Source organism: Pangasianodon hypophthalmus, chromosome 13 (assembly GCF_027358585.1).
Source record: "Pangasianodon hypophthalmus isolate fPanHyp1 chromosome 13, fPanHyp1.pri, whole genome shotgun sequence".
Classification (NCBI taxonomy): Eukaryota; Metazoa; Chordata; class Actinopteri; order Siluriformes; family Pangasiidae; genus Pangasianodon; species Pangasianodon hypophthalmus.
The window spans coordinates 6,323,856-6,339,582 of NC_069722.1; the positions used below are offsets into that span (position 1 = coordinate 6,323,856).

At 40.6% G+C, this 15,727-nt stretch overlaps 2 protein-coding genes across 3 annotated transcripts; both read right to left on the reverse strand.

Annotated features, from left to right (window-relative positions):
* Positions 1–260: 260 nt before the first annotated feature.
* Positions 261–5,474, reverse strand: cnp (2',3'-cyclic nucleotide 3' phosphodiesterase). 2 transcript variants are annotated; one of them, XM_034310083.2, is made up of 4 exons: positions 5,232–5,474; positions 2,527–3,259; positions 2,319–2,446; positions 261–1,796 (listed from the first exon to the last, which is right to left on the reverse strand). In XM_034310083.2, exons 2-4 carry the CDS (start codon positions 3,239–3,241, stop codon positions 1,320–1,322), a joined length of 1,320 nt encoding a protein of 439 aa, XP_034165974.1. In that variant the 5' UTR covers positions 3,242–3,259; positions 5,232–5,474; the 3' UTR covers positions 261–1,319. The 2 variants fall into 2 exon arrangements, with proteins under 2 accessions (XP_034165974.1, XP_026772559.1); XM_026916758.3 differs by having other exon boundaries at positions 2,527–3,255; positions 5,232–5,473.
* A 2,487-nt stretch (positions 5,475–7,961) lies between these two features.
* On the reverse strand, positions 7,962–15,724 carry odad4 (outer dynein arm docking complex subunit 4). The gene is made up of 12 exons (XM_026917254.3): positions 15,463–15,724; positions 15,128–15,259; positions 13,438–13,591; positions 12,666–12,727; positions 12,346–12,502; positions 11,807–12,031; positions 10,992–11,120; positions 10,806–10,884; positions 10,614–10,700; positions 10,332–10,528; positions 10,105–10,205; positions 7,962–9,074 (listed from the first exon to the last, which is right to left on the reverse strand). The coding sequence occupies exons 1-12, from the start codon at positions 15,577–15,579 to the stop codon at positions 9,039–9,041; spliced, it is 1,476 nt and encodes a 491-aa protein (XP_026773055.2). The 5' UTR covers positions 15,580–15,724; the 3' UTR covers positions 7,962–9,038.
* Between the last annotated feature and the right edge of the window lie 3 nt (positions 15,725–15,727).

The following is a 15,727-nucleotide window of genomic DNA, read 5'->3' on the forward strand; positions in this document are numbered from 1 at the left end:
TGTTTTAAACAATGACTAGCTGGTTCATGTTTTTTTGTTGTGGAAATTAAGAATCGCTTTCATCTGCAGCCTCGCATGACCCCAACTAACACAAAGTAGTGCCCTAGATCAAAATAGAGGGGTTTATTTTGGTGCAACTGTCTTTACGTTACAAATGATTACACACGCTCTCCTTGGAAGGCAGCTTGAAACAACTGAAAAAAAAAGAGGAAGTGTGAAGTGAGAGTCAATCTTTTAATAAAAACAAGCAAGAGAGATCGTCAGAGCCAAGCAAATTGTTTATTAAGTGTACAAAAAAAGAATAAGTGCAAAAATACAGCGCCTCGACATGTGAGGCCTACATAAGCACGGCTTCTGCCTTATACCACCCCATTAGAGACGAAGGCATCAGGGCAGTGGCCAGTCACAGTATTCTGAGTGCAGCTTGTCAAAAGTGACCACAGCTGGAAAGAGCAAAAGTGAGACTAGCTCAAAAGCTAAAGAAAAGGATAATACAAGTTAACAGGAACTCATCTGCCATGAAGTGACTGCAACGCTGTGTGAACACGAGAGTTAGGCAAGACACTGTTTCACTCCCACCGGCAAACAGCCATCTATACTGAATACAGAGAGAAAATTAGTAGCTAAGGAGAAACTGTTAACAGGTCTGCGACTGTACACATTAAAGATGGATAGGAGTTGGGTGTGACTGTAAAGCTGGACACAAACAGCATGCAATCTGAGTGAAATTCATCACAAATGTTATTACATCTGAGAACAAAGAGAGAGGAAAAAAGTTCTGACACACTACAAACACACACACCAAGGCCAACCGTCATACACACTTCGTACCAAACCTAACAAATCATTAATTTGGCAATTACAGGCTGTCTAATTTCAAAATATGTAAAGGTATCAAATCATTTCAGTCTGCCTGAAAAACAGGAACTCGGACTGCTGCTGCTCATACAACCTAATAGATCAATACATTTAGATAAGCAATCAATTACATTAAGTGCAGGGAAGACCGAATGCTGCAGTGCAGGAGGAAACAGGAGTAACGCAGAGTGAGCGAGCACCTTGCACAGAGTGAACTACGAGCTACAGCACGGTGATTCTTGATCGTAAGGCAGATTCTAAGGCCTTGACGCTTGTGCTGCCAAGCGAAAGGAAAAGGCACCTGCTAAGAGAGGTCGCTTTGGAATGGTGAGGTGGTGTAGTACGTACCAATCGCCCTCACCCAGCACTAAAGCTGAAAAACATTCACACACAGCCACACATACACAAAACCAGTCTCAGCCCTAGAACACCGTCACCCCTCATCATCTCTCTCTATCTCCTCACAGAATGGAGCACTTTAGCTTCTTCTTTTTCTCCCCGCCCTCCTTCTTGGCTGGTTCAGTGGGACGCTGCTCTTCAGAGAAGCTCGAGAATGTGGCATCGCATGTGACCGGCTCCCTTAGAGCCAGATACCAGCGACCCTGGCCCATGTATGAGAGCGTGCCCAGCTCCAGCTCTTCCACTGTGACTGCTTTCTCTTCTCCTTGCTGGAGGATCAGGATCTCCAGCAGGTCTATACCGGTTTGAACAGCCTCCACGCCTGCTGCGCAGCCTAGGGTCACATGAGCGCGGCTGCCCACTGGAAGGGCCTCGACACCGGGGAGGTCAGCTGGAGGAATCCCCAATTTATCAGCTCCTGTGGGCCACAGCAACAGCTGCTCAGGGGTAAGTGACACACGGGCACCGAATGTGCGAGGAGTCACTATGAGACCAACAACAGATAGTTCTGTTCCTGTTCCACAGGAATCTTTAACCACCTACACAGGACAAAAAATAAGGACTTTATTTCTACTTAGGAGAGGAGTATAACAGGTATAACAAAAGACTTTCCAAAAAAAATCAATTATGAGACAAACAATGTTGAAATGTCAGTATATCAAGAAATACCAATTACATGAGAATCATTTTTACTGACTCTCTTAGTAAGACACAGTAGCATAAACAACTTAAATCTATTTGGGTATCAGTGTTAAAACCAAAACCGCATTCAGTTTTGCAAAATTCTTTTAAACAGTAGGAAAATCGTAATGAAAAGTCCAAATTTGTGCGTGATGGTTATTGGGTCATAAACTTGGTCAGAAAACAGCCAATCAGGTTCCACTATGCAAAGGAAAACTATATACAAGGGTTTCTGATTTGCATACTGATAGAATTTGGACTGGCGAGGCTAAAAATGTAGATGCTTCTATGCTTTTCTTCTGCTGTCAAAACCATGTTTGAACCATAATTCCAACATGCTACTCATGGTTTCCTCCCAGAAACTCCCGTGGATGACCTACCTGCTGTTCAGCATATTCTTTTCCTCCCTCTGCCTTTCCATAGTCACAGAACTCAGTAGTGCAGTGGAGCGGTGCTTTGGTCTGGAAGTACTGCTCCAGATCCACCTCCTTGTCTGCGTCCCCAGTAACTAAAACACCAAGAAAGGAATATTAAACACAAGCATCCAGCACAGAGCTGTAGTGACATGCAGACATACTCTCTACTCACATTCACTGATATGTTTCTTGAAGGCCTCCAGAGTGTCCAGCGTCTTCAGGAACTCCATTGTGGAACACTTTATCTTCTCTTCAACTTCAGAGATCAGGAACCAGCCATAGAACAAAGGGAGCGCTGGTTCTTTTGGTTGTGCCTCCACCTCTTTTGGGGGCTCAGCTTGAACTGCTTGAGCCTCGGAAGGCTTTTCCTCCTCAGTTGGTTTGGCTTCTGCTTTCTCTGCCTCGTTTACCAGCTCGGTTGGTGCAGCTTCATTCGCGGCAGGAGGCTCTGATGCAGCGGGCTCTGCTTTCCCATCTTCTTCTGGATTTGCCTTTTGTTCAGTTTCTGCTTTCTTCTCTGGCTCCACTGGTTCAGTTATATGTTTCTCCACCGCTTCGATCTCTGGCGTTTTCTCGACCTCAGCTGGTTCCTCAGCAGATTTTTCCACCTCGACAGCTTTCTCCAGGACTACTTCTGCTACTTCCTCCTTCTCAGGCAATTTCTCTGGCTCTGTGGCTGTCTCAGGGGATGCATTATCCTTGGCAGGCTCCACCTCAGGTGTTTGTTCTGTGGACTGTATCTCTGGTTTAGAATCTTCCACCGCTAGCTTCTCTGGTGTCTCATTCACCTCCTCAGATTTGAGCTGCTCAGGAGCGGGCAATTCTGTCTCTGCCACATGGGTCTGAGCAACTGCCTCCGGCACTTCCTGATTCTGATCAGCTTCCATTCCTCAACAGTGGCCTGTCTCAAAAAAAAAAAAAAAAGCAAACATGAGATAGCTATCATTCCCACAGTACCTCAGCTTCACAGATGAGACCAAGTCCAGTGCTTGGGCCATGCTGTGGCATGTCTGACATTCTGACCTGCAGCAAGAGAAAAAACTGCTTGATAAGCTTGGAGATGAGATTGTTCATGCACCACAGGTAATAAAATATACCACAGGCCTGTTTTCCTGTTTTTCAGGTTCCTACCATAAACTTCGATTTCTGTCTCCATTATGAATTCATAAAAACTCATTCTTCTTATTTGGCATTGATCTTATTTACTCAAAAATGATATCTAATTTTGAAAACCATCCATGAAGCCAAACAAACCACCACCCTAAGATTAACAGAGTTTAGCAACAGTCAGTATGTAAGACTAGATTTAGTATGGTCCCCAATGGAAGTTAAAAACCTTGCAAGGAAGCCTATGAAGAGACTTCAGAAAAATATGATCCTATTTCATTCTCCAGTTTTATTCAGTCTGCTTCTCCAAGTCGAAAAATCTCCAACGAATCCACTTGCCTCTTCCACCCACAGCGCAATAACACCCAGGTAAAGTCCAGCGATTTCCGCTGATTCCCAAGAGATTTTCTGGTGAAATCTGAGGATCCACCCAATCTTACCCAATTACTGTAGGATGCTGTCTGCTCTTGCTCTAGCCTCTCTCCTCTCTCCCCCCCCACCTCCTTGTCCATATCTCCATCTGTACCTTGTTCCCTCCCTGCACTCGGACACAGAGCGCTCATGCACACGCGACCCCCTTTATCTCGAATATGTCCGTTATTCAGCAACGGCCAACTGCTTTTATCTTTTCAGCTCTGATCAGATGCACTGGCTGTTAGTCAGGATTGCACAAACACTGCTGTGCTTGTGGCTCTAAAACATGAAGGACATCAGCTGACACATGTTCCTGTTATCGAGCACAGAGCAAACTTCAGCAGTTTGGGCACAGCTTTCGTGCCACTGCTTTTTTTTCCCCCGCCCCTTAGTCAGGAAATGTGGCTTCAATAAAGGCAGCCAAATTAGATCAGCCTGCTTTAACGCATTAGGAATATTGCACTACTGTAATCCATGGAAAGTCTGCATGAGTGAAAAGTCAGACAAAGGAACACATAAATGAACAAGGAATTGGTCTGAATGTTTTCTTATATCACGGATACAGGCTAAAAGTGGATGAAATGTGGATCACGGTGCTAAATCTGTATGATCTTGAAGCTCAAATATGAAGTAAAGCGATTTAAAGCAGCGTGAGATATGAACACCTGCAAATGGTCTGGGCCGCTCCTTTGTGCACGCGCCCCAGCCCGCATAGCCTACTACCGTACTAAACAGTACATCAAAGCACAATGACAGCTACAGCACAGCTCTGGTCTGGCATACTACTTAGTGCGGTAGTAAGCAGTTTCGGACACAGACACGCCATCTGATCCGTTACAGACAAAGAAATAAAACGAGGCCTATTTGACGTCCCGGAAAAAGACCCCAAAAAACGACGCCGTGAAAGAAAAAGTTCCTGAATTTCACACACTCTGAATGTAAATATTTGGTTACCTTCGATTACATGCTAAAACGACAGCTTTTAAGAAGACGGAAGAGAAAATATTGGCACCTGGCAATGCATCAGTGAGCTAAACCAACAAAGAAGGGGGTTTATGACGAGTTTGTGATCAGAGATAGCAGAGAAAAAGAGATTTGAATAGACTAGAGGGAACTGCAGGAAATCTGGGGAGTGGCTGCAGCAGACACATTGTATCCACACAAACAAATAAAACGCTGCGTGTCACCCAACACGCGCCAAGCAGCACGCTGAGAGAGCAGCTCTGAGGTGAAGTCACCCATGTGCCCCAGTGCAAGAGCAGAAAATTCCCCTCACACACCCGCACATTTACATGCTCTAAATGTATACCAAAAAGACACCAATTTTCCCCCCCTCCCTCCTCAACCCTCGCCTACCTGTGTGTCTGTGTGTGTATGTGTGTGTAGGAGCTCCGGTCAGTGGCCGTCGGGGCGCCGAAAACCAGCTGCAGCTTTTCCGCGTCTCTCTCACGTCCTGCGCTGAACCGCCCCGCCTGCCCGAGCAGAGTTCACGGGAAACACAGCACTAAGCCGCGGGCTGCTGCTGCTGCTGCTGCTGCTTCTTGAACACGCTATCGCACACGACGCGGGAGCGCGGGCGCGGGCACGACAGAGGTCTGATGCAGCGTTCACGTGCACACCAAAAAAAAAAAAAAACCGCAAATACGAGCACACGACTGCCCTTCGCGCAGTGGGAGGGGAAGCTCGGATTTTTTTTTTTTTTTCTGATGCAATGAGTTTTAAAGTTAGGACACCGGGGAAAAAAGGACCATTTGGTGACAATCGAATGCATAAAACCAACATGTTTTTTTTTTATATTGCTGATGTTGATACTGAGAATGAACTAAAACGTGCTTAGGAAATCTAAAACCAGATTTTCAGTCTTTATGAATTCTTCAGTCATAAGTATTTGTAAATTAAAGTCTAAATCTGCATAATTCATCCTTTCAGTGCTGGTACTAGTTTGGCACACAGTTCATGGTTATGTGTCACCAGCGTGGGTTTGAATTTGCACATTTTTCATCATTTATTGACATAAATTCAACAGCTGCTCATACACTTCCATTATAGGGGAGTTTCCAGTGAGCAGGTTTTCTGTTCTTTACTTCCCTCTCTTCTTTTCTCTACAGTCTTAAAAAATTGTAGAACCCTTAAATGTTCTTTACAGCCCCACAACAGAGCTTTTCCCTATCAGAAAGGTTTCCAAGTAGACTATCAACCTTTAATTACTCCTTCTATTGAATTCTATGTTTCCGTTTCATTATGAGATACATAACAGGAACACTGACCATCACAGGGCACCATATTTAATTCAGTTTAATCCACCCTATTTAATTCTATTGTATTTATATTGCACTTTTAACAGACATTACTACAGAGCAGCTTTAGAGAAATTAAAGACTATACCATTAGTGACCAAGCCACAATTTACATTTAGGCATGACTGCATAAACTTATTTCATGACTCGGAAACGACTTGTAACGGAGCATTTGAAGGTAGCACAATGGGATGGGATATACAAAAGCAAGGCCACGCCCACTTTAAATAAAGCTCACGTTTCGCCCATTCTTCTGAAGAAGGCGCTTCATGGCCACGCCCACACGACTGAAGCATGTCTTGCCTTACTAATCAGGCTGGAACGTGTTTGTTGATTGTCTTTATAAATGTATTTATTTTTTCAGTAGTTTTCATGGTGGAAAATTTATTTGGCGACTGTTTATTATGAATGAACGAGAAACAGTATGGTTAATCCACTCTGGCATACGTGTGGCGACATGTCATCTGTAAACCTTTTAACACCGGAAATTCAAAGTAACAGACCTCAGATAAGCGAAGAGGAGATCTGTCCTTTCCTGAGAGAATATATTTTGCAGCAGTGTGGGTGGGTTAGGGTTGTAGAAAAGCATAATTGCTCTGAAGAAGTGCTTTATAAATGATTTCATAAATGAGCCTTGGCACACTGTAAACTACTCTAAAATTCGTTTTTCCAACCAATATTACAGAAAGTTGAAAGTTGAAACTGAAAGCACTGTGCTTCGTGCACTGTGAAAACCACTCTTCCGTGTGCAGTCAGGTCTTCTCTTCAGGTTCTTACGCTCACTACATGCATCTTAGGTAAAAGATACATACTAAAAGTGCAAAGATGTACCCTTGAAGGTACCACCCCAGCAACAAGGAAAGGTCAGTTTAGTACCTTTTGTTTCTGAGAGTATAAGATGCTGTTGTGTTATTTACCAAGGGCAACACCTTGACCTTGACCTAGATTAACCCTTGTTCTCACAGTCCTCAAACCAAAAAGCATCTTAAATAACCAGAGTAAAGGGAAGGTGTCTGCACACTGCACACATCCAACCTTTGGGGTGTTAAGCGGTACTCATGTGCAAAGACCATTAAAGCAATACTCCAGTGTTTCAAAATCTGTAGCATCCGTGTGATTACTACAGACAAGAATTTTGAATTTGGACACACTGTAAAGTGAAATGAACAAAAAAGAGAAAATCTAAGATCAGTTTTGGACATTTTAAACATTTTTGATGCAATCCTACTGCCACCTTTAGAGGTCTATTATAAGTGAGTTTCCAGTGAATGGGGTTTTCTGCTCCTTTCTTTTGAACGTTTTTTCAATAAAATAACACCAATAACAGTACTTTCTTTCCTTCTGGAAAAACTGCTCTGAGGAAATGTTCTATGTAGAACCCTATAATAGTGTTTCCCTGTGAGGAAACCCTTTGAATAACCCCTCCAAGAACGCTTAATTATCCAATAAGCCCTCAAAGAACCCCTGAAGACCTGTTTTGTACAGATTTGATAGATACAGATTATGCTGAGATTATGCTATAAAGCAGCGCATAATTTGTAAAATGTGAGCAAAACCAACAGGAGAGGTGATCCAGCGAGTCGGTGGGAAGGGGAAAGTTCCCAGAAAATATAGCTACAACAGTGCTTCTACCACTTCAGTGATGCCGTGGGAGGACTGGAGGAGTCAACTACACATTTCCTGTGTGTTAACTTCACAGCAAACATTTTGCTTAGAACACTGGGTCTTACAAAAGTACTTTGAAACAACATAACACAAAGAAAAGAAAAAAGAACACAAATGCAAAAAATACTTTCTTAACTTGCATTTATCCAAATTGCTCCAAAACACAGTCATGTAACTTACAGTCTCCTCTCAATGTCACAGTTTGGCGTCCTTTAGAAATCCAAAAACACACATATGGCACAGGGTTGAATATTTTAAGTGATGGGCAAACAAGTTTCAGAAACAGAAATGACTCCTCCCTTTTTTTTTAGCAACTTGTTCTACACCATCACATTTTTTTACTTCTTTAAGAAATGACAACAATGTCAGCTGCCTCTTTTCGCCATATCCATAATGCACGATGACATGTGACTGATAACACAAGTACGCCATTATTACTAGTTACCAGTTAGTCATCATGGAATGAACAGGATGTATTTTAGGAAGGGGGGTGACATAAAGAATGATCATTCATTGAAGTGATTTTATTATTACTTCATTTAATTTTACTGTTTACTGGTTTGATCTGGCCCAAATTAAGTACTGCCCTTAAAGTTAAGTGAGAGAGGTAGACTCAGAGTTTAGCAGACGTCTTCAGGACAAATACAGACAAGCTCAAACTCCTTGTCTCAGGTTCTTGCATAACTCTCTCACAAGTGGATAGACGCTCAAAATTCTGTGGTTACACAATCATTCCTCACAAGTCTTGATATTGCAACACACAAGAATAAAATTTGCTTGCATCACTCATTAACCACATCAGAAAATCTGCAGAAGTAAAATGCTAAATTAAAGTCCTGTCTTAATCACAGGCATGACCTAATTATAATGTGGGTAATAATTCTAAAATTATTGTCCAGTTGGACAAATTATTGTTCAATTGTTTCCATGGTGACCCTCACTGTAGATGTTTTCAGATGTTCCTTAATATTTACACTTTTGAAAACAGACCACAAAGTGTACTGTTTGAAAATGAAGTAGTCTTTGACATGCGGCATCCTCCTGCTGAAACACAGACTCCGTTGATTTCTCCATACAAGATTTATTCTAGTGGATGCAGCCCTAAGTACAAGCAGTAATTATGATTCATTAGTTTAAATTTGTTTCCATAAGTCTCTGAAACTTCCTTCAGAGGGGGAACGCTAACCGAATCAGTCTGCTGTCACTGGGACGCTTGCTGTCTTGTCTCTTGAAGAGCCTGCCGGGTGAGACAATACGAGAAATGAAATGAGAGCATAGTGTCAGAAAGAATGCAGTTCAGAAATCTAAAGAAAGAATCAAATAAAGTATGGAATAATTGGAGGAAATTTGAATACCCCAACATCAAGAAAAAAAAAACATCAGTAGAATTAATTCTTCATAAATCTTTGTGGAACTGCTCACTCTCAGATCCTAATGAAACTCTAAATGGGTTTATTAAAAACAAACACACTTGGAGGTTAAACCTGTTAATCCTATAGATAAAAGATTAATAGACAGCATTGGTATTAACTGAAAGCATAATTATGTGGTGTACTGCAAGTACCTAATTAGAATGATGAAGATCTTGGCCTTTTTCAATTAGATTTAAATCAAGATTGATCCAATAAAATAAAGTCCAATAAAATAATAGAGCATTTAAAATTAGGTATTTTAAACAAACATGCTATAATACAAGGCGTTCAAAAACCTTGGACAGTGTACATTATTTCAGTGTTCAAGGACCAAAATAGGAAAATTGATCATCTAGAACATCTAGATTTTCATTTAGTTATTCTGACTAAAGTAGTAATTCACCCTCACATGATATCAGTTTTCCTTAATGCCATTTGCTTTCTCTGAAAAGTGTAAATATAAACAGACCGCTGATCAACAAAATAATTTCGCTAGAAAAAAAATTGTACTGTTTTCTATATACTACATTTTGGTGATATTCTGATTTTGTGTGAAAGAAATCCACTATTGATTTTCAGTGTTTCATAAATATGATGCCAAAACACAACCCTTGTGATCTGCAGAGTAACATTCTTCAGTTCCAGAGACTCTTCCAAACATATATTACTATACTTTTGTCATACTGATTTATTATAAGAACTATGAAATACTTGTGTTAGAGGTCAAATGTTCAGTAATTGAGAATTCCACTCATGTGAATTCAGTCTGAATGCAGTGACAGATAATAACAGGAGTAAAACAAGAGGAAAGCAGCAGCATGAGCAATAGAGGAGAGGAGGAATGTCTGTGTTGACCTTCTGGATGGCATCTCTGGCATGGTCGTCCTGCAGCAGTTTAGCCTGGTCCAGTGCCTTCTCAAAGTGTAACACACTGGACTTATAGTTACCCAGTTTCACTGAAAAACAGGGAGAAAATATTTACACACTCTCCTGTGTCCTATTCCTCACCTCCGCACGTCACACTTATTTTCATTACTTGTATTACTTTCTTGTGCATAATGAGTAATGCAATTTGGACTCACACTCAGCCTGCGCCACTAGCACGCTGGCATTGAGCTGCCATTTCTCATCACCGATGTCATCCGCAGCACCGAGTGAGTGGATGCCATAGTCTCTGGCCTTGGTGTGACGCTTCAGTTCTAGATAACAACGGCCGATCTCATGGAACAGCCAGGCCTTCTCCAGCCCACCTTGTACCAAAGGGATCTTTTCCTCCCAGCTACACACACACACACACACACACTTAAACTTATAAACAATAGTAACCTGTCTGAGTTCACATAATCTAAAATAGCTATACTCACACTTTTATGGCTTGCTGAAATTTGCCAATGCGTGCGTACACTCGTCCGATGTTGTCCAGAGCCCTGGACTTATTGTCCATCAAGTTACTGTTTAAAAAAAAAAGCATTAGTTTACATGTGTGATACATTTTTTATGATATACAGTAAGCAAAAACTTGCCTACTTGTCTTCTGAAACAACCTGATGACTCACCCTTGCTGGGCCAGCTCCAGATCTTTAAAGTGGTTCTCCAGGGCCTTGTCCATGTTTCCCAGATCCATCAGCGCATTACCTAATGACAGGGCAGAGGAACAGTGCCTCTAGTTTCCGCCAGACTTTTATTGGAAGACTTATGAGTGTGTATGTGAATAAGAAATCTGAAACCAGATCAAATGGTACCAATGCAGCTATAAAGGTTTCCCAGCACTTCTGCCTTATTGGGCAGAGCTTTGTCAGACCAGCCTTGCACTGTCTTCAGCACCTCTCGGGCCTTCTTTAAGCTGTTCTCTGTGTTACCTGCAGTCAGTTCTATGAAGCAAAAATGAACAAGAAGCTGTGCACAAAATCACCATGGCAACTGATTCCTGTTGCATATTGGAAGTCTAAGGACACTTGTTTAAGTCTGTCAATAACATTAAAAATATCCAACCACATGACGCAAATTAAACTACAACATTTCCAGACTTACAAAAAAAATAAGCCAACTGTGAGAGAAGGTCTTACCAAAGCTGTTCTTATCATTTAACTTTCAGACACTTGAGCAACACAGTAAAAACATCTTAGTTATTTAAGCTTTCACAAAGGTTTTGTGGTATCCATGTGATCAGATCCACACCACTACACTAACAACATTAGCAGAACCACAAATTCCTCCCACTGGAACAGTAGTCCAATCTCTGGAAGGACAAATTAAAATAGAGATTCAGTAGAATATTTCTTTATGGACTATGAAGTTTCAGTAGTCTAGGTTATTGAACTGTCTAATAATTATTAGTCAAGGTTAATGAGTTTGTGGCATGATTTCAATGTTATGCCACTCAATCAACTTCATCAGATCATGCCATGAAATGATGAAAGTCCTGTAATGATTTGTGAAATATCAAGATTGTGCGACAACTCCACTTGTCTTGACTTACTATTACTAGATAAATGATTATCAGGTATTAAGGATCCTTTATTTACTTCAACCTGTGAAGCCTAGCTCAATATGTCACCTGTGTCTATCTCCTCCATGTTTTTGAGGACATAGAAGGTGGGGTCAGTGGGAGGACGGTTCTTTGTGCGATTCCACTGCTGCTGTAGGAGCTTTCGATCACGCTCGCGGGCATAGATAGGTTTCTGCTGCCGCCAAAACTCAGTGCGTGTGTCCAGATATGAGATGCAGCTCATGATTACGTCCTGCAGCCTCTCACCAGTACGTGTCTTACCTTTTATTAGATCTGAAACGAGACAGCAGCAAATATGTCAACTTCAAAATTTTTGGCACCCATGTTTTGGGGGTCGTGTGTGTGTGTGTGTGTGTGTGTGTGTGTGTGTGTGTGTGTGTGGGGAAACAGAAACAGCACTGAAGCTCATCCTTTCATACATATTACAAGCTCCTTTATATTCATGAGTTTATGGCTGTGGGTGCCCTCTTTATTCCAGACCACAGGTTTTCAATCATTTAAACAAATAAACAGAAAAACCAAATAAATAGTGTACAACTGATTTCCTAATTTCATCTATATTAATATCTATAATTTCACAAACACACCTTCATCTTTGAGCAGCTTTTCCAGGTATTCTTTATCAGTGTACAGCTCTCCCAGGAGCTGTTTAGCTGTTCTCTCATTCTTGGGTGTCTTCTGGCTTTGCTCACTCAGGTTCTTCTTCAGGGGATGGTTAAAAGTCTCTGGTCGAAGCTTTTTGCGCTGCCAGTCAACACACACATACATTCAGATAACTGAATAGGATTTTATAAGTATAAACCATTTGTGAAGAGCTCAAGCTGATAGCTGTGAAATTTGTGTTAATTTTCACAAAGCTGCTTTTGTCAGTGTCTGTTCTAGGGGCAGCAGGCAAACACAGACTTACCTCTTCTACTTTATGGAAGAAAGACAGATCACCCTTATTCTTCAGCTTTACAGATGAAGGACCTAGAAAGTTAGAAGGTTTATTCCAGCTTATTACATCAAAACCATTATATAGCCTACAACTGTACATTTGCTTATCAGAGTGAGTTTTTAAAAATTTTATCCAGAGTGATTTGCAAACATGCACACTGTTGAAAACAAATTTACATTCATTACGTCAGTTGTTCAGCCCTAAAGACTAAAAGTACATACACAGAAATCTGAAATGAAAAGCAAGAGCCTTTTCATAGACTGAAGTGAATAATTTGGAATGGATGTGGTGCTATATAATTATGGTAAACATGTCATTGCAGTAATTATGATGCAATTATGGTGGATTTGTTCATTTTAATAGTCTCGATAACATCATTGGAAATGCACATAATTTCTCAAAATGCTGACAGATCACAAGTGCTCACGCAGATTTGAAAATGCCGAGTATAATTATCTGAGAGTAGTTAGTGCATTTACAGTGTAAACAACGAAAACGTCATTAATGAATGAGTAGTGTTGCTTATTTTTAGAAAGGCTCATCACTCAAGCTTCTAATAATTAACAACTGATGATTATGATGATTTAATCCAATTGAATGAGCAGCCTTATATATACTGTATTACAAGCATTAGGTTTTATAAATACAAAACAGTTTTGTCTGGATAATATAACTGTAAATAAGTCTCATATCTCTGTAGTTAGTAACTCTGATGTCTGACAATTCTTCATAAAGCACTCACTTCCCACAGAGTTGTTGATAGCTTCCTCAGCTTTCTGTATACCCAGTCTGAACTCCTGCATCTCTGGTCGCAGTTTGTGGCCTCGGTGGTAGAAGACCAGTGCGAACTCGAAATCCCCCATGGTGTACAGAGCCTCTGCCTTCTGATACAATCCCTGAGCAAGAGGTGAGAAACCTTTCAGTCATTATTACATCCTAATGTGCTACACACACTCCTGTTTCACATCTTGAGCTAGGCTAAAAGGATAAAAGACCAAAAAAAAAAATCAATTAAGAAATTTGCTTTAAAAAAAAAAAAAAAAAAAAAAAAAGAAAAAACATGTAAATTGCTCATAAATCTTAAATCATCTGTAGGAGCATTTATGCAAAAAAAAATATTTTTTTAAAAATCTGGTATTCGTGAAAGACCTGTTAGTTTGGATAAACATTTGTATCCTATGAGAGCTACAGAGTTTCTTTAAATTTATGTATAAGGAAACTTGCTGATGTGGCAATGAGTTACTACAATTTTATAGACTGGTTATATTTTTAAATAACTTGCTTATTTCAATCACACACACAAATTTAACGAAAATGAAAACAGACAGCCCAGAGAAAACCCACGTGTACATGGAGAGAACAAGCTAAACTCTACATGGACAGTAACCCAAGCTCAGGGTTGAGCTTGAACTGTGAAGCAGCAATGCTAGCAATGCTAGAAATATTAAATATTAAAAAGAAATTAAAGAAAGCAGGCTAACACAAATCCATATACTGCATTATGACAAGAAAGACAATTTAAAGACAAAGGAAATAAAAGGAGGATGCGCTGCAGCTCAACTGGCATGTAAGTCTGTTCCATTTGCCATGGCATTTTCTTTTAAAGCTGTGCAACACTTTAATGCTAGGAACAATAAGTGACTAATCTGGTGTGTCTCAATCTGTAATGTGCAGCGTGCCATCATCGAGCATCCTGAATACATCAGGCTTCCTTATGACACAAGCCCTCCTTTTTTATTATTTTTTTTTTTACAACACAGCATTGGGGACAGTACACTGGTGTGCGACAGGCTTAAGTAAGTAAGTATGTAAGTAAGTAATTCTTTAAGAGCACGTCAGCATGAGAGAGTCACCAAGACACTTAAAAATATAGATTTTTTTTAAAATAGGTGTAGACATGAGTCAAATAACTTCCACTTCTGTCTCTGAGAAATCTTTTCTTTCACCGTTTTGCCCTCATTTCACACTTTCAGCTCTCTGTGAGGTTTACCTTATATGGAGTTTTGTGGGTGTCACTAAATGCAAATGAGCTGTGCTGTGAACATGCTTTGGGTGATCGGCGTTCATTATCATATGCATGTATGTGAGAAATAAATCAGCATTACTAAAACTTTTTAAATCTGGTAGGACTTTTTTTTAAAGCTCAGTTTGGCCTATGAAAACATTTACATAAAATGTGTTTATATTAAGAAAAAAAAAGTGGTTTATAATAAAACTGTACATACACCGTCCCCATATACTGAAGCACCAAAATTAACTCTATTTGCCTGTTAGTAATATTTGTTCATCTTCAGGCAGAATGGAAAATATTCCAGAGTGTAAGAGTTTTGAAATCAGTATGGTTGCCACTTGATTCTTCGAGTGCTACTTTGAAGTAGAAAAGATAATGAATAAAAAGATGAGGAATAAAGATATGATAAAGAAAAACCCACCTTGAAGAAGCTTTTGTCATCTTTGAGAGAAGCTTCTGCGTCCTTCAGGGCATTTTCAGCTTGTCCCATTTTCACATAACACCTGGATCTGGCAACCAAACAGTTCCTGTCGCCCGGCTGTAGTAGCAGAGCCTGACACACACACACACACACACACACACACTAAGCTACCCTTCATGGTGTAAAATGTGCTTTAAAAAACTATTTATTTACACTTTAAAGCAAATGCTCAAGCTTTTAGTGCTTGGTTTGCTTTGATATCAGACTCCTCTCAGGTCTTGTACTGACTTTTTGATGCTCAGGTTTGCTATCGCTAACTTTCACACAGGTCTTACCGTGGAATAGCTTTCAACAGCCTTGCTATATTCTCCTTTGTGAAACAGCTGGTCGGCTTCGGCCATGTAGGTGGAAAAGGTGCTTTTCGGACCTTGTTCTCCCTCGTTGTCAGACATTTTTACATCTAATTCAGTGACTAACGCGAAGCTGAGTTAGTAGCAACCTGCTAGCTCCATGAAACAGAAACAGGTCCTCGCGCAGGCAGGACTGTCCCATCTCCGGTATCCAAGCAACCGGTTAACAAAAACGCCGAAGTAGCTTTCC